General features: G+C 44.9%; 1 protein-coding gene across 1 annotated transcript in view; it reads left to right on the forward strand.

Moving 5' to 3' along the window:
* The window catches only part of npffr1l2 (neuropeptide FF receptor 1 like 2), a 34,303-nt gene extending 12,429 nt beyond the window's left edge, over positions 1-21,874 (forward strand). The window contains exons 3-4 of the mRNA XM_041904117.1: positions 20,470-20,569; positions 20,860-21,874. Of these exons, the coding sequence (XP_041760051.1) occupies positions 20,470-20,569; positions 20,860-21,874 (1,115 nt within the window). The remainder of the gene's footprint in view (positions 1-20,469; positions 20,570-20,859) is intronic.
* The last annotated feature ends 4,162 nt before the right edge of the window (positions 21,875-26,036 follow it).

Raw genomic sequence — 26,036 nt, forward strand, 5'->3', positions numbered from 1 at the left:
CTCTTCGGAGATGGGAGAACCTTCCAGAAGGACAACCATCTCTGCAGCACTCCATCAATCATGGCCTTTAAGGTAAAGTGGCCGAATGGAAGCCACTCCTCAGTAAAAGGCACATGACATTCCGATTGGAGTTTGCCAAAAGGCACCTAAAGACTCTCAGACCATGAGAAACAAGATTCTCTGGTCTGATGAAACCAAAATTGAACTCTTTGACCTGAATGCCAAGCGTCACGTCTGGAGGAAACCTGGCACGATCCCTACGGTGAAGCATGGTGGTGGCAGCATCATGCTGTGGGGATGTTTTTCAGCGGCAGGGACTGGGAGACTAGTCAGGATCAAGGCAAAGATTAACGCAGTAAAGTACAGAGAGATCCTTGATGAAAACCTGCTCCATAGCACTCAGGACCTCCGACTGGGGCGAAGGTTCACCTTCCAACAGGACACATCGACCCTAAGCACACAGCCAAGACAACGCAGGAGTGAATGTCCTTGAGTGGCCTGAATGTCCTTGAGTGGCCCAGCCAGAGCCCGGACTTGAACCCGATCAAACATCTCTGGAGAGACCTGAAAATAGATGTGCAGCAACGCTCCCCATCCAACCTGACAGAGCTTGAGAGGATCTACAGAGAAGAATGGGAGAAACTCCCCAAATACAGGTGTGCCAAGCTTGTAGCGTCATACCCAAGAAGTCTCAATGCTGTAATCGCTGCCAAAGGTGCTTCAACAAAGTACAGAGTAAAGGGTCTGAATACTTATGTAAATGTGATATTTCCGGTTTTTATTTTATTTTGCAAAAATGTCTAAAAACCAGTTTTTGCTTTGTCATTATGGTGTATTGTGCGTAGATTGAGGGGGGGTGGGGGGGACAATTTAATCAATTTTAGAATAAGGCTTTAACGTAACAATGTGAAACGTCAAGGGGTCTGAATACTTCCCGAAGACACTGTATATGTATACTTTAAAGAGCGACTGCCATTAAAAAGCAACGAATCCCTTTGAAACAAATCCCTATTCTAGTTTGAAAATTGACTACAAAGTGTAAATAAGATCATTTTGGTCATAAAGTCAGTCTTGTCAAAAAAAGAGTTTGGAACTTCCGTGCGTCACAACAGGTAAATTAAGGTTGTGTTTTGATTTGACAATGTCCACTAACATGGGGTGAACAGCTGCAGTGATTGCTCTCTATCCAATAGCATAGACAATGAGACTTTGTTTGCATAAGACATGTCGCACATTTCTGAACTTGAGAAATACTGCACCAAACACCTTAGTTAGATGTAAAATTGCGCAATTAAAACATCCTTGGCAAAAATGTCTACATTTATTGCGGATTTCTTGAGTTTTATCATTTTTATAGTGCCCCAAATTACAGTTTTTTTGTAATGTCCACATGCCTAGTTACAATAATTTACATGTACAGTAAACACTCTAAAAAGCGAGATGTTCCCTGAAGTCTGCTGATTACAATGATACACTACTGTGAATGGCCAAAAGTATGTGGATACCCATTCAAATGAGTGGATTCGGCTAGTTTAGCCACACCTGTTGCTGACAGGTGTATAAAATCGAGCACACAGCCATGCAATCTCCATGGACAAACATTGGCAGTAGAATGGCCAGTACTGAAGAGCTCAGTGACTTTCAAAGTGGCAACGTCAAAGGGTTGCACTTGTCCAACAAGTCAGTTCGTCAAATTTCTGCCCTGCTAGAGCTGCCCCGGTCAACTGTAAGTGTTGTTATTGTGAAGTGGAAATGTCTAGGAGCAACAACGGCTCAGCCGCAAAGTGGTAGGTCACAGAACGAGACCGCCGAGTGCTGAAGCGTGTAGCACGTAAAATGTGTCTATCCTTGGTTGCAACACTCACTACCGAGTTCCAAACTGCCTCTGGAAGCAACGTCAGCACAAGGACTGTTCGTCGGGAGCTTCACGGCCGAGAAGCCACACACAAGCCTAAGATCACCATGCACAATGCCAAGCGTCGGCTGGAGTGGTGTAAAGCTCACCGCCATTGGACTCTGGAGCCGTGGAAACGCGTTTTCTGGAGTGATGAATCACGCTTCACCATCTGGCAGCCCGACTGACAAATCTGGGTTTGGCGGATGCCAGGATAACGCTACCTGCCCCAATGCATAGTGCCAACTGTAAAGTTTAGTGGAGGAGGAATAGTGGTCTGGGGCTGTTTTTCATGGTTTGGCCTAGGCCCCTCAGTTCCAGTTAAAGGAAATCTAACACTACAGCATACAATGACATTCTAGACGATTCTGTGCTTCCAACGTTGTGGCAACAGTTTGGGGAAGGACCATTCCTGTTTCAGCATGACAATGCCCCCGTGCACAAAGTGAGGTCCATACAGAAATGGTTTGTCGAGATCGGTGTGGAAGAACTTGACTGGCCTGCACAGAGCCTTGACCTCAACCCCATCGAACACCTTTGGGATGAATTGGAATGCCTACTGCGAGCCAGGCCTAATCGCCCAACATCAGTACCCAACCTCACTAATGCTCTTGTGGCTGAATGGAAGCAAGTCCCCATAGCAATTTTCCAACATATAGTGGAAAGCCTTCCCAGAAGAGTGGAGGCTGTTAAAGCTGCAAAGGGGGGACCAACTCCATATTAATGCCCATGATTTTGGAATGAGATGTTCAATGAGCATGTGTCCACATACCTTTTGGCCATGTAGTGTATCTGTGACCAACAGATGCATATCTCTATTCCCAGGCGTGAAATCCATAGACTATTTTAATTTACCGATTTTCCTTATACAGTGAGGGAAAAAAGTATTTGATCTCCTGCTGATTTTGTACATTTGCCCACTGACAAAGACATGATCAGTCTATAATTTTAATGGTAGGTTTATTTGAACAGTGAGAGACAGAATAACAACAACAAAAATCCAGAAAAACGCATGTCAAAAATTGTATTAATTGATTTGCATTTTAATGAGGGAAATAAGTATTTGACCCCTCTGCAAAACATGACTTAGTACTTGGTGGCAAAACCCTTGTTGGCAATCACAGAGGTCAGACGTTTCCAGGTTTGCACACATCTCAGGATGGATTTTGTCCCACTCCTCTTTGCAGATCTTCTCCAAGTCATTAAGGTTTTGAGGCTGATGTTTGGCAACTCGAACCTTCAGCTCCCTCCACAGATTTTCTATGGGATTAAGGTCTGGAGACTGTATAGGCCACTCCAGGACCTTAATGTGCTTCTTCTTGAGCCACTCCTTTTTTTGCCTTGGCCGTGTGTTTTGGATCATTGTCATGCTGGACTAACCATCCATGACCCATTTTCAATGCCCTGGCTGAGGGAAGGAGGTTCTCACCCAAGATTTGACGGTACATGGCGCCGTCCATCGTCCCTTTGATGCGGTGAAGTTGTCCTGTCCCCTTAGCAGAAAACCCCACCCAAAGCATAATGTTTCCACCTCCATGTTTGACGGTGGGGATGGTGTTTTTGGGGTCATAGGCAGCATTCCTCCTCCTCCAAACACGGCAAGTTGAGTTGATGCCGAAGAGCTCGATTTTGGTCTCATCTGACCACAACACTTTCACAGAGTTCTCCTCTGAATCATTCAGATGTTCATTGGCAAACTTCAGACGGGCCTGTATATGTGCTTTCTTGAGCAGGCGGACCTTGCGGGTGCTGCAGGATTTCAGTCCTTCATGGCGTAGTGTGTTACCAATTGTTTTCTTGGTGACTATGGTCCCAGCTGCCTTGAGATCATTGACAAGATCCTCCCGTGTAGTTCTGGGCTGATTCCTCATCCGTTCTCATGATCATTGCAACTCCACGAGGTGAGATCTTGCATGAAGCCCCAGGCCGAGGGAGATTGACAGTTATTTTGTGTTTCTTCCATTTGCGAATAATCGCACCAACTGTTGTCACCTTCTCACCAAGCTGCTTGGCGATGGTCTTGTAGCCCATTTCAGTCTTGTGTAGGTCTACAATCTTGTCCCTGACATCCTTGGAGAGCTCTTTGGTCTTGGCCATGGTGGAGAGTTTGGAATCTGATTGATTGATTGCTTCTGTGGACAGGTGTCTTTTATACAGGTAACAAACTGAGATTAGAAGCACTCCCTTTAAGAGTGTGCTCCTAATCTCAGCTCATTACATGTATAAAAGACACCTGGGAGCCAGAAATCTTTCTGATTGAGAGGGGGTCAAATACTTATTTCCCTCATTAAAATGCAAATCAATTTATAACATTTTTGACATGCGTTTTTCTGGATTTCTTTGTTGTTATTCTGTCTCTCAGTGTTCAAATAAACCTTCCATTAAAATTATAGACTAATCATTTCTTTGTCAGTGGGCAAACGTACAAAATCAGCAGGGGATCAAATACTTTTTTCCCTCACTGTATGAACTGTAACTTAGTAAAATCTTAAATTGTTACATGTTGCGTTTATATTTTTGTTCAGTGTAGATTCGATAATCAGAATTGTGGGTATATTTCTGGGCACTTTTTCCCCACAAAAAAAAGAAAGAAAATAATTTACATATCCTGGTAACTGCCAAAATAAAGGAAGCTCCAACCTAAAGCGTCTTAATAGGGCGTTGGGCCACCACGAGCCAGAACAGCTTGAATGTGCCTTGGCATAGATTCTATATGAGGGAAGCGACCCCATTCTTCCACTAGAAATTCCATAATTTTGTGTTTTGTTGATGGTCATGGAAAACACTGTCTCAGACACTCCAAAATCTCCCATTTTAGTCATCTAGCAGACGCTACATGTTTAAAAACAAAAATATATATATATATATATATATATATATACACAGTGGGGGAAAAAAGTATTTAGTCAGCCACCAATTGTGCAAGTTCTCCCACTTAAAAAGATGAGAGAGGACTGTAATTTTCATCATAGGTACACGTCAACTATGACAGACAAAATGAGAAGAAGAAAATCCAGAAAATCACATTGTAGGATTTTTAATGAATTTATTTGCAAATTATGGTGGAAAATAAGTATTTGGTCAATAACAAAAGTTTCTCAATACCTTTGTTATATACCCTTTGTTGGCAATGACACAGGTCAAACGTTTTCTGTAAGTCTTCACAAGGTTTTCACACACTGTTGCTGGTATTTTGGCCCATTCCTCCATGCAGATCTCCTCTAGAGCAGTGATGTTTTGGGGCTGTCGCTGGGCAACACAGACTTTCAACTCCCTCCAAAGATTTTCTAAGGGGTTGAGATCTGGAGACTGGCTAGGCCACTCCAGGACCTTGCAATGCTTCTTACGAAGCCACTCCTTCGTTGCCCGGGCGGTGTGTTTGAGATCATTGTCATGCTGAAAGACCCAGCCACGTTTCATCTTCAATGCCCTTGCTGATGGAAGGAGGTTTTCACTCAAAATCTCACAATACATGGCCCCATTCATTCTTTCCTTTACACGGATCAGTCGTCCTGGTCCCTTTGCAGAAAAACAGCCCCAAAGCATGATGTTTCCACCCCCATGCTTCACAGTAGGTATGGTGTTCTTTGGATGCAACTCAGCATTCTTTGTCCTCCAAACATGACGAGTTGAGTTTTTACCAAAAAAGTTATATTTTGGTTTCATCTGACCATATGACATTCTCCCAATCCTCTTCTGGATCATCCAAATGCACTCTAGCAAACTTCAGACGGGCCTGGACATGTACTGGCTTAAGCAGGGGGACACGTCTGGCACTGCAGGATTTGAGTCCCTGGCGGCGTAGTGTGTTACTGATGGTAGGCTTTGTTACTTTGGTCCCAGCTCTCTGCAGGTCATTCACTAGGTCTCCCCGTGCGGTTCTGGGATTTTTGCTCACCGTTCTTGTGATCATTTTGACCCCACGGGGTGAGATCTTGCGTGGAGCCCCAGATCGAGGGAGATTATCAGTGGTCTTGTATGTCTTCCATTTCCTAATAATTGCTCCCACAGTTGATTTCTTCAAACCAAGCTGCTTACCTATTGCAGATTCAGTCTTCCCAGCCTGGTGCAGGTCTACAATTTTGTTTCTGGTGTCCTTTGACAGCTCTTTGGTCTTGGCCATAGTGGAGTTTGGAGTGTGACTGTTTGAGGTTGTGGACAGGTGTCTTTTATACTGATAACAAGTTCAAACAGGTGCCATTAATACAGGTAACGAGTGGAGGACAGAGGAGCCTCTTAAAGAAGAAGTTACAGGTCTGTGAGAGCCAGAAATCTTGCTTGTTTGTAGGTGATCAAATACTTATTTTCCACCATAATTTGCAAATAAATTCATTAAAAATCCTACAATGTGATTTTCTGGATTTTTTTTCTCAATTTGTCTGTCATAGTTGACGTGTACCTATGATGAAAATTACAGGCGTCTCATCTTTTTACGTGGGAGAACTTGCACAATTGGTGGCTGACTAAATACTTTTTCCCCCCACTGTATATCCACATCACCATCAGACAATTTAAATGGTAAACTACATGGTAATGTAAAAAAATATATTTTTTGTGATCCATAATTTGGTTGTAATCCTCTATGAGGCTGTGGAGTGATTCTAGTTGTGGATTTAAAAGAAAACATGTGTCACGATTCAGACAGACGACCAGAGGACCACAATTGCGTCACACCAGAAAGTTTATTAAACTTAAGGGAAAAGGGAAGTAGGGAGTGAATGAAGGCTCCAGGGGTAACAGGGATCCCGTCCAATGCGCTGGGTCTGTGCCCCCCCCAGTGGCAGCGATGCGTCCTATGAAGCCGGTGGTGGGTGGTCCAGAAGTCCTGGGGGAGACACAGACACAACAGGGCGGAATGAAACCAGGCAGCAGTACAGTTCAAGGGAAATCCAAAATACGTAGTAGCAAGGCAGAAGGCTGGTCAGAGTTACCGGGATTGAAGAGTAGTCAGGAGTCGTAATGGCAGAAGCAGGTCTGGATCTCCTGAGGCAGAAGAGTATCCAAAAAACAGGCAGGTCCGGGGTCACAAAACCAGGGTGAGCCAGAAGCGCGAGCAAACAGGTTCCGGGTGTGAGCTTTGCAGACGATCTGACACCGGAGAGCTGAAAGACAGGGCCTTAAATACTGGGAGAGGTAGTGGGTAATGCAGCGCAGCTGGCAGAGTAATTAGAGCAGAGCAGAGCAGGGACAGGTGGAGCTAGTTAGGCTGAGTAGAGAGAGTGGTGAGCAGAGTGGAAGAAAATTAAGGTGGTAACCCGGTGGAGTGAGAGGCCCATGACAGAACCCCCCCCCCAAGGGACGGCCCCAGAAGTCCCAAGAGCAACACCACGCCGGGCGGGAGGAGGGGAGCCGGAGGAGGGCTAGAACTCCTCCGAACGGTCCGAGTGAACGTCCTCATCCTCGGAGGAAGCCGGAGGGCCGTGGTCGGGAGATGGGAGACAGGTCCCGAGACAGGATCAGGCACAGGACAGGAAGCCGAGCGGGCCGGACGGTTAGGGACCCCTCTGGGGCGGCCCCTACGGATTGCAGGTTGATCAGGATGCCGTTGGTGGAAAGCGGTGATGAGAGTCCTATCCACAATCCGACTAGCTGGCACCCAGGTCCTTTCCTCAGGTCCATAGCCCTCCCAGTCAATGAGGTACTGGAGACCCCTACCCCTCCGTCTGGACCGAAGCAGGCGGCGGACGGTGTAAACCAGACCACCATCGACGAGCCGTGGAGGAGGAGGACCAGGCGCAGCAGGGACCAGCGGACTCTCATGGATGGGCTTAATCTTAGACACATGGAAAGTGGGGTGCACCCTCAGGGAATTAGGCAGTTGGAGCCGGACAGCAGTTGGGCTAATCACTCTTATGATAGGGAATGGGCCAATGAACCGAGGTGCCAGCTTCTGCGACTCCACCCTGAGTGGCAGGTTCTTCGATGACAACCACACCCCTTTGACCAACATGGTAGGTGGGAGCAGGAATTCTCCGACGGTTGGCCCCGGTAGTGTAGCTGGCAACGGACCTGAGGAGTGTGGCTCGGGCTTGTGACCAGGTGCGGCGACATCGACGGGCAAAAGCAAGTGCAGATGGGCAAGTAACCTCCTCCTCCTGGCTGGCAAATAGAGGAGGCTGGTATCCATAAACACATTGGAAAGGGGACATACCGATGGCAGAGCAGGTCAGAGAATTGTGTGCGTACTCCACCCATGTCAATTGCTGCGACCAGGAGTGGGGGTTGCGTGAAGTCATGCATCGCAGTGCCTTCTCGAGCTCCTGATTAGCCCGCTCTGACTGCCCATTGGATTGGGGATGGAATCCGGAAGTCAGACTGACTGTGGCTCCCAGCAGGTGACAGAACTCCTTCCAAAAAGCGGAGGAGAATTGTGGACCACGGTCAGAAACAACATCCTTTGGCAGTCCGTGGATCCGGAAGACGTGTTCCAGGACCACCTGGGCGGTCTCCTTGGCGGTTGGGAGCTTGGGGAGGGAATGAAGTGTGCCATCTTGCTGAAACGGTCAACGATGGTGAGAATGACGGTCATGCCACTTGAAGGGGGGCAGCCCCGTGACAAAGTCAAGGGCGATGTGAGACCAGGGACGTCTGGGCACAGGCAGGGGCTGCAGCAATCCGGCTGGGGGCTGGCAGGACGACTTGTGTTGGTTGCAGATGGGGCAGGCTTGGACGAATTCCCGTACATCCTTCCTCAGAGAGGGCCACCAGAACCTCTGGGCGAGCAGGTTGTAAGTGCGGGTGGAGCCAGGGTGACAAGCTAGGCGGGAGTCATGTCCCCACTGAATGACCTGGGACCTCAGGTCTTCGGGGACAAAAAGGCGGTCAGCTGGGCAAGTGCTGGGACCTGGCTGGTTACGGAGAGCCTCCAGCACCTGTTCCTCAACAGCCCAGGTCAGAGCTGCAACGATGCAGGGACTTGGCAGAATCGACACAGGGTCCTTGGAGGGGGTGTCATCCTTCTGGAATTGACGGGGAGAGGGCGTCTGGCTTGGTGTTGCGTGATCCAGGCCGGTATGACAGAGTGAAATTAAACCTGGTGAAGAACAGGGCCCAGCGGGACTGCCTGGAGTTCAACCGTTTGGCCGTGCGGATGTACTCCAAGTTCTTATGATCGGTCCAAACGAGAAATGGAATGGTGGACCCCTCCAGCCAGTGACGCCACTCCTCCAAGGCAAGCTTCACAGCCAGCAGCTCACGGTTCCCTATGTCGTAATTGCACTCAGAGGGGGACAACCGACGTGAGAAAAAGGCACAGGGATGGAGCTTCCTATCCTCCGCAGCCCACTGAGAAATCACAGCACCAACTCCCACATCCGAGGCGTCCACCTCCACAATGAATTGCCGGTCCACATCAGGCATCTGGAGGATGGGAGCGGAGGTGAACCTCACCTTGAGGGTACTGAAGGCTTTGTCGGCTGCTGGGGTCCAGGTGAAGGGTTGCTTGATGCTGGTTAGAGCAGTGAGAGGGCAGCAACGGTACTGTAGTTCCGGATAAACTTCCTATAGAAGTTAGCAAACCCCAGAAACTGTTGCAGCTTCTTTCTGTTCTCCGGAACTGGCCATGAAGTGACTGCTGATACTTTGGCAGGATCCATTTGGATACTTCCCTCTGCCACTATGTACCCCAGGAAGGCCACTGTCTTGACGTGAAACTCACATTTCTCTGCCTTGGCGTAGAGGGAATTCTCCAGAAGACGATGAAGGACTTGCTGGACATGGCGGGTGTGTTCAGACAGGTTTCTGGAGTAAATTAAGATGTCATCCAGGTAAACGAAGACAAACTTGTTTAACATGTCCCGCAGTACATCATTCACTAGAGCCTGGAACACAGCAGGAGCATTGGTGAGGCCAAAAGGCATAACCAGATACTCGTAGTGGCCTGTTGGTGTATTGAATGCGGTTTTCCATTCATCTCCCTCCCCGGATCCGCACTAGGTGGTAAGCGTTTCTGAGATCCAACTTGGTAAAAACAGTGGCTCCCTGGAGCAACTCAAAAGCAGAGGTGAGCAGAGGCAGAGGGTAACGGTTTTTCACTGTGATGTCGTTGAGTCCCCTGTAGTCGATGCAGGGGGCGAAGAGATCCGTCCTTCTTCCCCACAAAGAAGAAGCCAGCACCAGCAGGAGATGAAGATGAACGGATTAATCCTGCGGACAGAGAGCCATTGATGTAGTCCTCCATGGACTTTCTTTCAGGAGCAGACAACGAATAAAGACGACCCCTTGGAGGAGCTGTTCCAGGGAGGAGGTCGATGGCACAGTCGTACGGTCGGTGAGGGGGCAGAGATGTGGCTCTTGCTTTGTTAAACACCTCTCTGAGACCATGGTAGCATTCTGGGACATTGGAGAGGTCAGGAGCGGAGTTAGTAGGTACTGGCCGAGGGGGTAGTGCGGCAGCAAGCAGGCAGGTACGGTGGCAGTCCTCTCCCCCACTCCCTGATCACCCCGGTCACCCAGTCGAGCTGAGGGTTGTGCCGGCGGAGCCATGGGTAACCCAGGATGAGGGGTTGGCCTGGAGAGGGGAGCAGGTGAAACTGGATAGTTTCTTGATGGTTTCCCGGACAGACCCATCGAGACCGGGGCCGTGACATGAGTGACCGATCCGAGTAAGTGTCCGTCCAGTGCCCGGGCAGGAATAGGAGGTGTCAAACGGAGGTTCTCCAGTCCCAGTTGGCGTGCCAGCTTGATGTCCATTATGTTGGCTTCGGCGCCAGAATCCACCAGAGCAGCCAGGGTGTGAGTTGAGTCAGAGAGGCGGAGGTGAACTTGCAGCAGGGGTTTGCGGTCGGAGGACTGGATGGTCATTGAACTCAACCGGACTCCCCCTACGCCCGGTGAGCTTCGGCCCTTTAAAGGGCAGGTTACCACACGATGTCCATCACCTCCACAATAGAGGCAGAGGTTTGAGGTGAAGCGGCGCTGGCGCTCTGCAGGAGTGAGGGAGGCTCGCCCAATCTCCATAGGCTCAGACTGATCAAGCTGACCTGGGTGAGTGGCAGTAGATGACAGGAGCCCAGTCGGATCTCTCCGAATGCCGGTAGTAGGTGGACCTTGGCGCCCCCCTCTCACGACGACGGGTCTGTATCCTTCTGTCGATCCTGACAGTCAGTGCGATGGCTTCATCAAGAGTGGAAGGCAGTTCATGGGAGACCAACTCGTCCTTGATATAGTCAGCCAAACTATGGAAGAACGCGTCCACCAACGATGGTGTGTTCCAAGAACTTCGTCTAGCCAGGGTTCGGAAGTCGATGGAATGGTCTGCGACTGTACGTCTGCCTTGTCGAATACTGAACAGTTCACGAGACGCCTCTGCGGTGGGTGAATCCAGGTCAAACACCTTCAGCATCTCCTCAGCAAACAGGTCGAAGGTTGCACATGCGGGGGTTTGACGTTCGAACTCTGCTGTTCCCCAGAGTCGAGCTCGGCCCGTCAGGTGAGTGATGGCATACCCAACTTTAGCCCCCTCCGTGGCGAAGGTCCTTGGCTGCAAGGAGAACTGAAGTCGGCAGCTAGTCAGGAATGGCCGGACCTGGGTTGAATCGCCGTTGAACCGCTCGGGGTTTCCAATCTTGGGTTCGAGCAGCGGCTGCAATGACCGGGGCAGGTAACTCGGGGGCTGGGCTGGTGGGCAGACTGGCTGGGGTAAGGTTGGTGAGGAGTTGAATGATCATGGCGAGTTGTTGTTGCTGCTGCTGGAACTGCTGCTCATGCTCATCGGTTTCCATGTCGGGGAAAGTGTGCGCTGAGTCCATAATGGTCAGATCGTACTGTCACGATTCAGACAGACGACCAGAGGACCACAATTGCGTCACACCAGAAAGTTTATTAAACTTAAGGGAAAAGGGAAGTAGGGAGTGAATGAAGGCTCCAGGGGTAACAGGGATCCCGTCCAATGCGCTGGGTCTGTGCCCCCCCCAGTGGCAGCGATGCGTCCTATGAAGCCGGTGGTGGGTGGTCCAGAAGTCCTGGGGGGAGACACAGACACAACAGGGCGGAATGAAACCAGGCAGCAGTACAGTTCAAGGGAAATCCAAAATACGTAGTAGCAAGGCAGAAGGCTGGTCAGAGTTACCGGGATTGAAGAGTAGTCAGGAGTCGTAATGGCAGAAGCAGGTCTGGATCTCCTGAGGCAGAAGAGTATCCAAAAACAGGCAGGTCCGGGGTCACAAAACCAGGGTGAGCCAGAAGCGCGAGCAAACAGGTTCCGGGTGTGAGCTTTGCAGACGATCTGACACCGGAGAGCTGAAAGACAGGGCCTTAAATACTGGGAGAGGTAGTGGGTAATGCAGCGCAGCTGGCAGAGTAATTAGAGCAGAGCAGAGCAGGGACAGGTGGAGCTAGTTAGGCTGAGTAGAGAGAGTGGTGAGCAGAGTGGAAGAAAATTAAGGTGGTAACCCGGTGGAGTGAGAGGCCCATGACAACATGAATCATCAGCATACAATGACTCCTTTGTTTTTAAGCCCTGGATTTCTAATCCCCTGATATTATTGTTGGATCTGATTTTAATAGCTAACATCTCGATGGCCATAATAAATAGATATGCCGATAGTGGACAACCTTGTTTCACTCCTCTTGACAGTATAAAACTTTCTGAGAAATAGCCATTATTTATTATTTTACACCTAGGGTTACTATACATGATTTTGACCCATTTTATAAGAGATTCTCCAAAATTGAAATGCTCCAGGCATTTATATAAAAAACCCAGTCGTACTTTATCAAATGCCTATTCGAAGTCTTCTATTAATAGCAGGCCTGGTTTCCCAGATTTTCCATAGTGTTCTATTGTTTCCAATACTTGCCTTATATTATCTCCAATGTATCTTCCATGTAAAAAACCTGTCTGATTAGAATGAATAATATCCGACAATACCTTTTTAATTCTATGCGCTATACATTTTGCTAGAATTTTTGCATCACAAACCTGAAGTGTAAGGGGCCTCCAATTTTTTTAATGGACTGGATCTTAATATTTTCCACTTGTATCCTGTTTCAGTAATAATGAGATCTTCTTCTTGAGTGTCAGATAATCTACCATTTACATAGGAGTGGTTAAAACATGCTAATAACGGTCATCTTAGTATATCAAAAAAGGTTTGGTATACCTCGACTGGGATGCCATCCAACCCTGGAGTTTTCCCGGACTTAAAGTCTTTAATTGCATCCAGAAGTTCCTCCTCTGTAATTTCACCTTCACATGAGTCTTTCTGTATGGCTGTTAATTTTACATTAACAGTAGAAAAAAAATCTCTACAATTAGCTTCAGTTAGAGGAGATGGAGGCGACTGAAACGAAAACATATGCTTAAAGTACTTTGTTTCCTCCTTCAAAATATCATTTGGTGAATCATGGGTAACTCCGTCAATTGTAACCAGTTTCATAAAATTCTTTTTGGTAGCATTCCTATGTTGAAGATGACAAAATAATTTGGTGCATTTTTCCCCATATTCCATCCAGTTTGCTTTATTTGTATAATATATTACACTTGATCTTTCTTGAATAAGTTACTCCATTTCTTTTTGTTTTTCCTCTAATTTATTCTGAGCCTCTATGTTACAGTTTTTATTGCCATCTATCTGTTCTGTTAGACTTTCTATTTCCTTTGTTAGTATAAACTCTTTTGACCTAAATTGCTTTTGTTTTCGAGATGAGTACTGAAAGGCACATTTAAAGGTGTCCCATACAATAAGGGGATTTGCTGTACCTATGTTATGTCGGAAAAAGTCAGTTATAAATTCCTTTGTCCTAGTTAAAAATAAATTATCATCCAATAGGCTTTGATTAAATTTCCAATATCCTCTTACCCAGAGCGACTTACAGTTAGTGAGTGCATACATTTTTTATACTGGCCCCCTGTGGGAATCGAACCAACAACCCTGGCGTTGCAAGCGTCATGCTCTACCAACTGAACTACAGGAGGCCTGTTCAATTAGGTTGATATCTGATCGCACGCACACACACACGCACACACACTTTAAACCCCCTACGGTCCTTTGAGACCCCTCTTTCAAAGTCAATGAGATCTCTTAGCCAAAATAATGGGCAACTGGGCGTTTTTATACATGACCCTAAGCATTATGGGATGTTAATTGCTTAGCTCAATAATCACACCTGTGTGGAAGTACTTGTTTTCAATATACTCTGTATCCCTTAGTTACTCAAGTGTTTCCTTTATTCTGGCAGTTACCTATATATGGCATATTTGAGCCATTTTCTTGTGTTTTCCTCACTACCTTTTAAGGAGAAGTTTACCTAAAATCCAGAATGTCCCAAGTGATTTCATACATTGAAACTAGTTGGAGTTTGCTCTTTCCCTCTTGTCTCTCCCTGCAAAAAAAACGGGTCACGTGATTCGCTCTGCTGAAATCCACAAATTGTGGACAAATACGTTGTTTTATTGAAAGTGTACGGCTGAATTAGCTACTTTTTTTATCAAAAGTACTATCGGTTTTGAGTCAGGAAATTTGTACTTTTTCACCTAAAACATTTGCGATTATTTTATATAATTATTTTATATGGCCGACTGACACAAGCAGAGACGGGTAACAACTGCGCATGTGTGCTCGTTGGGGAATGCCTGCTACGTAAAAAGGACACGTCATTCCCTTCCACAATATTCCCTACCAACGACCAAATGAAGCATTCAAAGAAAAGAACACCCTCCCTACAATCAAACATGGGGGAGGTTTGATAATGCTGTAGGGTTGCTTTGATGCCTCTGGTCTGTGGGCCTTGAAAATATGCAAGACATCATGACATCCATCAGCAGATTATCAAGGTGTTTTGGAGTGCAACCCAGTGTCAAAAATTTGTCTCTTTTGAAGGTTGTGGACCTTCCAGCAGGACAACGACCCCAAACACACAAAGCACCCTGAAATGGTTCAAGAACGAACGCTGGACTGTTCTGGAGTGGCCAGTGACGAGTCCAGATCTGAATCACAACCATAACCTATGGCGAGATCTAAACAGCAGTTTGTAGAGGGCACCCCTCAAACATGAAAGAATTAGAGCAGTTTTCTGCTGAAGAATGGGCCAAATTGCCAGTAGAAAGATGCAGCAACCTCATTGAAGCATTTGTCGGCAGTTATCTTGGCTAAAAGCTGTGCAACCAGGTACTAGCTCCGGGTTGCCAATCATTTTGTCCATGCCCTTTGTCTTTATTTTAAATTAAGTTGGGTCTGCAATGTTGGAAATCTAATACCAAGGTTTATACATTTATTTTCAATTTCAACTTATTTTAGAATAAATAGGGAATTATTTAAGAAAAGTGTAAGGGTGCCAATATATTTTGCCACAACTGAACCTCCACACGATCACTTTGCAGCTTTCTCTTCTCAAACACGCCTCTGTATTTTGGCCCTGCACCAGATCCAGTCCATGGTAATACAGAAGGAACAGCTGTATCTGAGTATTCTTCGGGGATCTGTCCCCATAATTTTCGATTGCACATCTTTTTCATAGTCATCGGCGCTTAAGTACTTACTACACACACGTAGCAACGTAATATTGGCTGCAGGAGTATTTACATCATATTTATTGTTTATCATTGCTACTAACCGTTTTCTACATCTTTTACCGGAAAACTGTGACATTTTGTGCCTTCTTCCCTAGATTTCATATATAAACTGCAGCCAGAGACCGAACACCAGCTGCCATCTCTTCAGATTTCCACTTTTCAGAACTAACTTTACCTGTGGTAACTCTCTAAACTTTCAAACCAGTTCCTTCTAAATTCAAAAGCCACTTGCACATCTGAGCTATCTTTGTTGCAGGTGTATGGTAAGAGTTGAATAACATGAGAAAAAAGAAGAAACCTGCACACTGCTCTTGCTAGTATCACTGCTCTTTATTTAGCTTTACGTATCGGCTCTGGCGAAGGCCTTGAGGCCAATACGTAAAGCTTAATAAAGAGCAGTGATACTAGCAAGAGCAGTGTGTGGGTTTCTTATTTTTTCACATTAACCAGTTCCTTCTCCCACCAAAAAGTAAGGGGAGGTAGTGTCCTTTTACTTAGCAGGGATTCCCCAACGAGCGCACATGTGCAGTTGTTACCCGTCTCTGCTCTTGTCAGTCGGTCACAAATAATGCTATAAAATAATCGCAAATGTTTGAGGTGGAAAAGTACACATTTCCTGACTCAACCTGTCACGTATACGCAGGGAGTCAGGAAGCAGGTGCAGAAGGAGAGTTTAATAACTATGATGCAAGGCAATTGAACAAAACAGGGGATGCGTACTGAACATGAAAACAAACCAATACTGCCTGATGACTGAGGCTACTGAGGGCTAAATAAAGGGAAGGTAATCAAGGTGATGATGAAGTCCAGGTGTGTGTAATAATGGTTGCCAGGGCCGGTGGTTAGTAGACCGGTGACATCGAGCGCTGGAGAGAGGGAGCGTGAGTATGCATGACAAAACCGATAGTACTTTTGATAGAAATACGCTTTCAATAAAACATTGTATTTGTCCATGATTCACAGATTTCTGAAACACCCATTTCCTCACAACAGAGAAGAGCAAGACCTGCTGCAGGGAGAAAGAGAGGGAGAGCGTAAACTCCATTGAACTAGTTTCAATGTATGGAATCACTTGGGAAATTTTGGATTTTAGGTAAATTTTAAGCAATCACTGGGCTTTATTTACCTACAGTGCCTTCAGAAAGTATTCACACCCCTTGACTTTTTCCAAAATGTGTTGTGTTACAGCCTGAATTTAAAATGGATTAAATTGCACACAAAAAAAATGTCAATGGCCTACACACAATAACCCATAATGTCAAAGTGGAATTATGTTTTTGAAATTTTTACAAATGAATAGAAATTGAAAAGCTGAAATGACTTTAATCAATAAATATTCAACCCCTTTGTTATGGCAAGTCTAAATAAGTTCAGGAGTAAACATTTTGCTTAACAAGTCAAATAATAAGTTGCATGGACTCACTCTGTGTGCAATAATAATGTTCAACATGATTTTTGAATGACTACCTCATCTCTGTACCCCACTCACAATTATCTGTAAGGTCCTTCTGTCGAGCAGTGAATTTCAAACACAGATTCAACCACAGAGTTTTTCCAATGCCTCGCAAAGAAGGGTACCTATTGGTAGATGGGTAAAAAAACAATTGACATTGACTATCCCTTTGAGCATGGTGAATTATGAATTACACTTTGTATGGTGTATCAATACACCCAGTCACGACAAAGATAGAGGCGTCCTTCCTAACTCAGTTGCAGGAGAGGAAGGAAACCACTCAGGGATTTCACCATGAGGCCAATAGTGACTTTAAATTAGCTACAAAGTTTAATGGCTGTGATATGAGATAACTGAGGATGGATCAACAACATTGTAGTTACTCCGCAATACTAACCTAATTGACAGAGTGAAAAGAAGGAAGCCTGTACAGAATACAAATATTCCAAAACATGCATCCTGTTTGCAACAAAGCACTAAAGTAATACTACAAAAAATGTGGCAAAGCAATTAACTTTATGTCCTGAATACAAAGCGTTATGTTTAGGCCAAGTCCTATACACCACATTACTGAATACCACTCTCAGTTTTTTCAAGCATAGTGGTGGCTGCATCATGTTATGGGTAAGCTTGTAATTGTTAAGGACGGGGGAGTTGTTCAGGATAAAAAAGAAACGGAATGGCACTAAGCACAGGCTAAATCCTAGAGGTATGACGCTACAAGCTTGGCACACCTGTATTTGGGGAGTTTCTCCTATTCTTCTCTGCAAATCCTCTCAAGCTCTGTCAGGTTGGAGGGGGAGCGTCGCTGCACAGCTATTTTCAGGTCAAACCAGAGATGTTCGATCGGGTTCAAGTCTGGGCTCTGGCTGGGCCACTCAAGGACATTCAGAGACTTTTCCCAAAGCCACTCCTGCGTTGTTTTGGCTGTGTGCTTAGGGTCGTTGTCCTGTTGGAAGGTGAACCTTCGCCCCAGTCTGAGGTCCTGAGCGCCCTGGAGCAGGTTTTCACCAAGTATCTCTCTGTACTTTGCTCCGTTCATCTTTCCCTCGATCCTGACTAGTCTCCCAGTCCCTGCCGCTGGAAAACATCCCCACAGCATGATGCTGCCACCACCATGCTTCACCGTAGGGATGGTGCCAGGTTTCCTCCAGATGTGACGCTTGGCATTCAGGCCAAAGAGTTCAATCTTGGTTTCATCAGACCTGAGAATCTTGTTTCTCATGGTCTGAGAGTCTCCAGGTGCCTTTTGGCAAACTCCAAGCGGGCTGTCGTGTCTTTTACTGAGGAGTGGCTTATGTCTGGCCACTCTATCATAAAGGCCTGATTGGTGGAGTGCTGCAGAGATGGTTGGTACCCTTCCCCAGATCTGTGCCTCGACACAATCCTGTCTCGGAGCTCTACGGACAATTCCTTTGACCTCATGGCTTGGTTTTTTCTCTGACATGCACTGTCAACTGAGGGACCTTTATATAGACAGGTATGTGCCTTTCCAAATCATATCCAATCAATTGAATTTACCACAGGTGGAGTCCAATCAAGTTGTCTGAATACTTATGTAAATAAGGTATTTCTATTTTTTATTGTGTGTAGATTGATGAGGGGGAAAAAATAACGTAACAAAATATGGAAAAAGTCAAGGGGTCTGAATACTTACCGAATGCCCTGTAAATGGGAGATTTCTGTATTTCATTTTCAATACATTTGCAAAAATGTCTAAACATGTTTTCACTTCACCATTATGGGGTATTGTGTATAGATGGGTGAGGAAAAAAATGTTATTTTTTTTATTCAGGCTGTAACAACAAAATGTGGAATAAGTCAATGGGCATTAATACTTTCTGAAGGCACTGTACTATTTATGGCGATATGACCATGTGACTCCTGTCCAATATGGCCCCAGGGAGCTGGGGTAATATAAAAAAATCTGCAATGGCACTATAGCTTAAAATACTTCTAAGGACTTCTCCTAGCTGTGTAAAATTTGATGCCTCTATCACAAAAGCCACAATTCCCTTAAGATTTTACGCTTAGCCGCTGGACTATACCGCCTGGTGATGTCACCAGGGAAGCCAAAACTCCACCCATGCAAAGCCTGCTGATTAGAAGGGCCTGTGTGAATTATATTTTCAAACATCAACTATGAGGAAATAACACTGATAAAAACAGTGTTAGTTTTATTAGCTGTTGTACAATAAGATACAAAGCACAGTAAAAACAGAATTTTGACTGCACTGGGCCTTTGAAGCAGTTTCTGCAGTTACAATGTTTCCCTGACCTGCAGCAATACATACTGGATGCCAATTCAAATCAAATCAAATTTTATTTGCCACATGCGCCGAATACAACAGGTGTAGACATTACAGTGAAATGCTTACTTACAAGCCCTTAACCAACAATGCAAAGTAAAACAAATAAAAAAAGTGTTAAGCAAAAAAAATACAAGCAAATAACTAAAGAGCAGCAGTAAAATAAAATAACCGTAGGGAGGCTATATACAGGGGGGTACCGGTGCAGAGTCAATGTGCGGGGGCACCGGCTAGTCGAGGTAATTGAGGTAATATGTACATGTGGGTAGAGTTAAAGTGACTATGCATAAATAATAAACAGAGTAGCAGCAGAGTAAAAAAGGGGGACGGGTTTGGGGTGGGGGGGGCAGTGCAAATTGTCTGGGTAGCCATGATTAGCTGTTCAGGAGTCTTATGGCTTGGGGGTAGAAGCTGTTGAGAAGTATTTTGGACCTAGACTTGGCGCTCCGGTACCGCTTGCCGTGCGGTAGCAGAGAGAACAGTCTATGACTAGGGTTGCTGGAGTCTTTGACAATTTTGAGGTCCTTCCTCTGACACCGCCTGGTATAGAGGTCCTGGATGGCAGGAAGCTTGGCCCCAGTGATGTACTGGGCCGTACGCACTACACTCTGTAGTGCATTGCGGTCGGAGGCCGAGCAGTTGCCATACCATGCGGTGATGCAACCAGTCAGGATGCTCTCGATGGTGCAACTGTAGAACTTTTTGAGGATCTGAGGACCCATGCCAAATGTTTTCAGTCTCCTGAGGGGGAATAGGCTTTGTCGTGCCCTCTTCATGACTGTCTTGGTGTGTTTGGACCATGATAGTTTTTTGGTGATGTGGACACCAAGGAACTTGAAGCTCTCAACCTGTTCCACTACAGCCCCGTCGATGAGAATGGGGGCGTGCTCAGTCCTATTTTTTTTCCTGTAGTCCACAATCATCTCCTTTGTCTTGATCACGTTGAGGAAGAGGTTGTTATCCTGGCACCACACGGGAGTATGTTAATACTATACTCTATTGACGTTTAGGCCAGGTTATAAGCCAGATCATTTATTAAGATCATTCATTTCACTGAACACATATCTTCTATAAAGAAGGGTCAAATCTATACTCCCATTTGTGCAAAATCTAACCACACAACACACACGTATCTTCACCACTGTGCTGTACATGGCCTAGTACTGTACACACTAAGATTATACAAATTGCTTCTGGGAAAGTCTATATTTTTTATTTACAATTATTTTACCAGGTAAATTGAACTCTATATGGATGCTTTCTCGTTGTTGTTGGTAATTGTAATTTATTTTGTCGACAGGCTGGCCATTTACCAACACTGTGTGTAAAATGAGTGGTCTGGTGCAGGGGATGTCTGTAGCTGCCTCAGTCTTCACCCTGGTGGCCATCGCAGTCGACAGGTTGGTATGCTGGAGCTCTACAGTGAGGCTGGGGCGTGTGGTGTGAAGGACAGGTGGTGGTGGTGAATGGTGAATTGTAGATTTGATCATTAAATTACCACTTGTTTTGTTTGAGGTTTGCCAACGCCTCTTCCTCTAACTCTTTTCCAGTTTATTTGCTTCATTATTTAAACTTGTTTAAACTTGTTGATTGGATGGATGGATAGATAGAAGAGACAGGAAGGATAGAGAAAGATTTGCAGAGCTGTTGATAAAAACAGTAAGCATTCTTCCTTTTCCTCTCTCCACAGGTTCCGCTGCATTGTGTACCCTTTTCAGCCCAAACTCACCCTAATAGTTGCCAAGGCGACCATAGCAATGATCTGGGTCCTGGCTGTGGTAATCATGTGTCCCTCAGCAGCTGCCCTGACCGTGGAGGAGGTGGCCGATCACTACATGGTGTATAACCAGGACTACAACATGACTTACCCCCTGTACTCCTGCTACGAGAACTTTGCCGACCCGAAGATGCGGAAGGTCTACACCACAGTGCTGTTCACCCACATCTACTTGGTGCCCCTGGCTCTCATCACTGTCATGTACGGACGCATCGGGGTGAAGCTCTACACATCCGTGGTGTCAAGAAGAGAGCCTCAGGATGCAACACATCCTCCTCCTCCAGCCAGGCTTGAGGGGGGCAGGCAGCTGATCTCCCAGAAGAAGATCAAGGTGATCAAGATGCTGATTGTGGTGGCCCTGCTGTTCATGCTGTCCTGGCTGCCCCTGTGGACCCTGATGCTGCTAACGGACTACGCAGGGCTGGACGAGGAGCAGCTGGAGCTCCTGACCGGATACATCTTCCCCTTCGCCCACTGGCTGGCCTTCTCCAACTCCTCTGTCAACCCCATCATCTATGGATACTTCAATGAGAACTTCAAGAGGGGCTTCCAGGCAGTCTACCAGACCAACTCCTGCTGCCGCCCAGGGAATAGGATTGAGGTAGCAGGGAGGGGAAACCGGGAAGGCAGAGCTGGGGGTAATGGTGGAGAGGGGGGAGGCGGCCAGAGGGAGCCAACAAGTAACCCCAATCCTCTCCCGTTTGGGGCTAGAAACAAAGTGTATACCGACGATAATGTGACGCACTCTGTGCGCCTTGAGCTGGAGTTGAAGAAGAATTCTAAGGTGGGAAGCAACACGGTCCATGTTGAGGTCGGGGGGACTGGGGCGGGTGGAGGAATAGGGAACGGCAATGGAATGAACAAAAAGGGTCTACATGTTGAAGAGCAGACCAGCCCAATGGGAGCGTGTCAGGCCTGGGATCATTAGTGGGGATGGAAACCGTGTAGGTGCTTTCAGCATCCCTAATGATATTTGATGTTTAGATTTACATTACATTTACAATGTTAATGCATAGAAAAGATAGGCACCGTCTTATTTTCTTTTCTTTCAGATGGCATGGCATGTGTGGACTCAAATTACGAGGGAAGGGGACTCATCTCAACGTTCGATTAGATCGTATAGGGGTTTGAAAATGTCTGACAAACTATAATCTAAGAGCCACGAAGTTCTCTCCAATCACCAAAGATAGACTTCAAAAGAAAGAGAACAAAGCAAATCAAAGCAATGATGGTGAGGCCCTTATTCTGTTTTTGCTTTGAATATGAATTAGTGGAATATGAATTCTGTTTTGCTCAGCGAGGATTTCTTTGAACACTGTCAGCAAAACAGGGAGAGGGGATATAGTTGAGACTGTTTAATGTCAACGTTTTAGCCCTAAAGTAGTCTCAATCTGAACACTGTCAACAATATAGACGAGAAACCAATAGATATAGGGGTGGCAGGTAGCTTAGTGGTTAAGAGCGTTGTACCAGTAACCGAAAGGTCGCTGGTTCTAATCCCCGAGCCGACTAGGTGAAAAATCTGTCGATGTGCCCTTGAGCAAGGCACTTAACCCTAATTGCTCCTGTAAATCGCTCTGGATAAGAGCGTCTGCTAAATGACCAATTTGTTTATTTAATTTATATAAGCAAGCTACCAACATTCAAAATGTATCAAAGAACATAATGCCTCAGAAAAAGGCAGTTTGGTTCAACTCCATCTTGAATTTTTTTTATTTTCAGTACACAGGGGAAGTGCTTTATCTGATACTGCAGAGCATGATAAATCAAATGTAATCAAATCAAAGGTTATTCATCATATACACAGGTTAAACGGTGCAATTAAATACTTACTTGCGAGCTACCTCCTCAACAGTGCAGTGAAATATAAAAAAAAGTCAAAATAAGAGTAACGACAATAACACAATCAGTTAATACGTTTTAAACAAATATTAAAAAGTATACAGGTGGAAAATAACTGTTTTGGAGAAGCAGTATTGGACTGAAATCTAGTCCCTGTCCCAAGTGAAAACGGGGACCAAATTAAACTATTTATTGATCAATACATTTGTACTTGTTACTGAACAAACATATCAGTTCAATAAGGAGTGAGAAAGATGTATTTTTATGTAAGGTTTTATTAAAGGTTTCTGAGAATGCCCTTACTCTATAGGACCGACGAAAACGCCAAAAGAGGCTGAGAGTCAAACAAAACAAACTCACAAATATTGCTACGGGCTAGTCAGACAGTTTTTCTAACTAGGGAAACATGAATAGGCCTTCCATAGAGTAGGACCAAATGTATGTGTATAAACCAGGGTTTGTTAATCTATGGGTCGCGAGTTGTGAGAATACATCTCTAATCACACATTATTTATTCTTAATTTGGGTCGTTGGAGGACGATTTGGGTCACGGGAGGATGCTAAATTTCTCATTTTTGTCTCAAGCTAAAAAAGTTTAAGAACCCATGGTACAAACCAATTATTTATATATACACTAGATTACTGACAGGGGGTGTCGTTTTGGAAGCCACTGCACCTCCATTTCAGTACTCCCCCACCATTGTAAAAAATATTTTGGAAGCCATTTTTTAAAGTCTACATTAGTTATTAATTCATACTTTTACAGGTAGACTCAGCGAAATTATGTTGCGACGAGCAGCACCGGAGATATTGAGATGAGCTAGACGCAACACACACAGTATCTGCGTATGTGCACGGGTTAGCTTCATGCTGTTCACAGCATGGTAGCCAGGGCAACAAAAACGAGGAAAAGTTGAGCCTTGCGCTTCAACGCTCTTAGTTGTTGCGGAAATTTACCCACGTCATATCACATTTACATTATATTATGTGAGCTAAACATACAAATAAAAAATACAAAAATATGTAAAAAAAATGTTTGACAGTACTAATTTTACGTCCCGACTACGTCAAAAATACTTCAATACTGTACATGTAATTGTGTGCTTGAAACATTTAATTGAAATACTGTAGAATTCCATTTATTCCTATGGAGGACTGCTTCTTTTAAGGAGTACCAATATGGTCGACCGATGACTTCAAAGCCTCTCATTGGCCAATACATAGCATCAGCAATCTAGAGTTTATATACGTCATTAGTATAAACACTAGAAGCCACTACGCAGCCATTTTTGTATTCCTCCACCATTGTAAATGAAGATTTTGGAAGCTATAAAGATTAATTTATTCATGTATACATTAGTTTTGCCAAGAACATTTTATTACAGACACCTTAATGCATACTTTGAACTTAACATAAACATTTTTAATATAAAACATCAAAATCCACAAAGAAATGGTAAATTGGACACAAAATCAACATTTTGCAATGGCCCTCTCAGTCTCCGGACATGAAACCCATTGAAAACCTGTGGTTTGAATTGAAGAGGGCAGTCCATAAGCGCAGACAAAGGATATCAAGGATCTGGAAGGATTCTGTATGGAGGAATGGTCTAAGATCCCTCCCAATGTGTTCTCCAACTCATAAAATATTTTAGAAATTGGCTCAGTGCCGTTATCCTCGCAAGGTGAGGTATTGAAAACGGGGGTGCCAATAATTTTGTCCCCTACCTTTTTGAGAAAAAGTATTACTTGTTATTAAACAAAATCTCTTTCTCTGAGCAATTTAATTAGTGTAAAATAATATAATTTTCAAAAATTTTCAAGCATACAATATAGCCCAGTATTTGAATTGTTTATTTTATACTGTCATTTTTGCTCATCTTTATCAAGGGTGTCAATAATTTCGGACCCCACCATACATCATTGGGTAGGACTCACTCAGGTGCTGAAAAGAGAGAGCACTAATTAAACTGAAAAGCATGCTCAGGTCAGACACATTTTTACATTTAGTCATTTAGCAGAAGCTCTTATCCAGAGCGACTTACAGTTAGTGCATACATTTTCATACTGGCCCCCCGTGGGAATCGAACCCACAACCCTGCCGTTGCAAACGCCATGCTCTACCAACTGAGCTACACGGGACACAGTAAAGTTTGTATAAATTGCTATTTTTCTATTCCATATGTCATTGTTAAACAATGTCGTTATGGTTACTGTACTTCAGTCAGTTTTACCCATAGAGATCCTATTCAATTACTAATAATATAGTTTACTGCTAATCATCTGGCAAATCCTTACATAACTCAATCTAGCTAATATTTTATAGAACACAACATAACGAACCATAAGCTGATAAGACAAATACAATCTAACAAAAGATAGCACCCTCATCTGTTTAAATATCAAAGTGGCTTGCTTGCAAAAAGATCTGCTGAATACCGTTTCTGTTAGTGTTTACACCGTATGGTTGCTATGGCGTTATACTGCTTTTGTGTACTGCAAGCCTCCACATTTGTGTTGTGTACAGTATATTGTATTATGTGGTTTATTTTGTGGTGTGAGCTTTGTGGAGAGGAGGGGATGGGGCTTAAGGAGAAAGCATGGCGTCAAAGGCTTTTCAGCTTCTCCCATTTACAGACTGGAAATGCATGCAGCTGTTGTTTGTTGAAATGAAGCAGGGTTGGTGTCTATTTCAAATTTGTCAGTTTGGTAAAATGGCATTTCCTCTGTGGCAATGTGTGGGGGTAAAAATAAAAACAGTGCCAGCAGAACCAGAGTAGAAATAACCGATACGTTTTAATAAACATTGGACTGAAACTGAAAAAAGCTTGTTGTCAGAACAACAAAGGATGTCCGAACTGGATTAGGTGCTGGCCAGACAGGTAGTAGCAAGGCTGAGGTCTCAGGCCTGTCTTTACCATGATCCTCCTGAGATAGAAACAGAAGGAAACAGAAGACAGGGTAGCTTTGTTTAGGCAGTGGCATGGCAACAGATAAGCTCTGGCCCAATCCTAATGTCAACCTTAAGTCCTCGTGCCCTTTGCACTTTGGAGATCTCATCTCACTGGAAAACCTTGAGGAATATTGGATTTTCAGTTTACCTCCTGAATTAAATATGTTGATACAGACAGAAGGCTACTTACTGCCTGCTAACACAGGCATAATTCTGACAACTGGAAGCCTCTCCTGTGAGGGATGCCTACCAGGTCATAGTAGAAAGTTTTTTACAATACCCAAATGGCATTTTG

The sequence above is a fragment of the Coregonus clupeaformis genome, chromosome 18 (assembly GCF_020615455.1).
Source record: "Coregonus clupeaformis isolate EN_2021a chromosome 18, ASM2061545v1, whole genome shotgun sequence".
In the NCBI taxonomy this organism is placed as follows: Eukaryota; Metazoa; Chordata; class Actinopteri; order Salmoniformes; family Salmonidae; genus Coregonus; species Coregonus clupeaformis.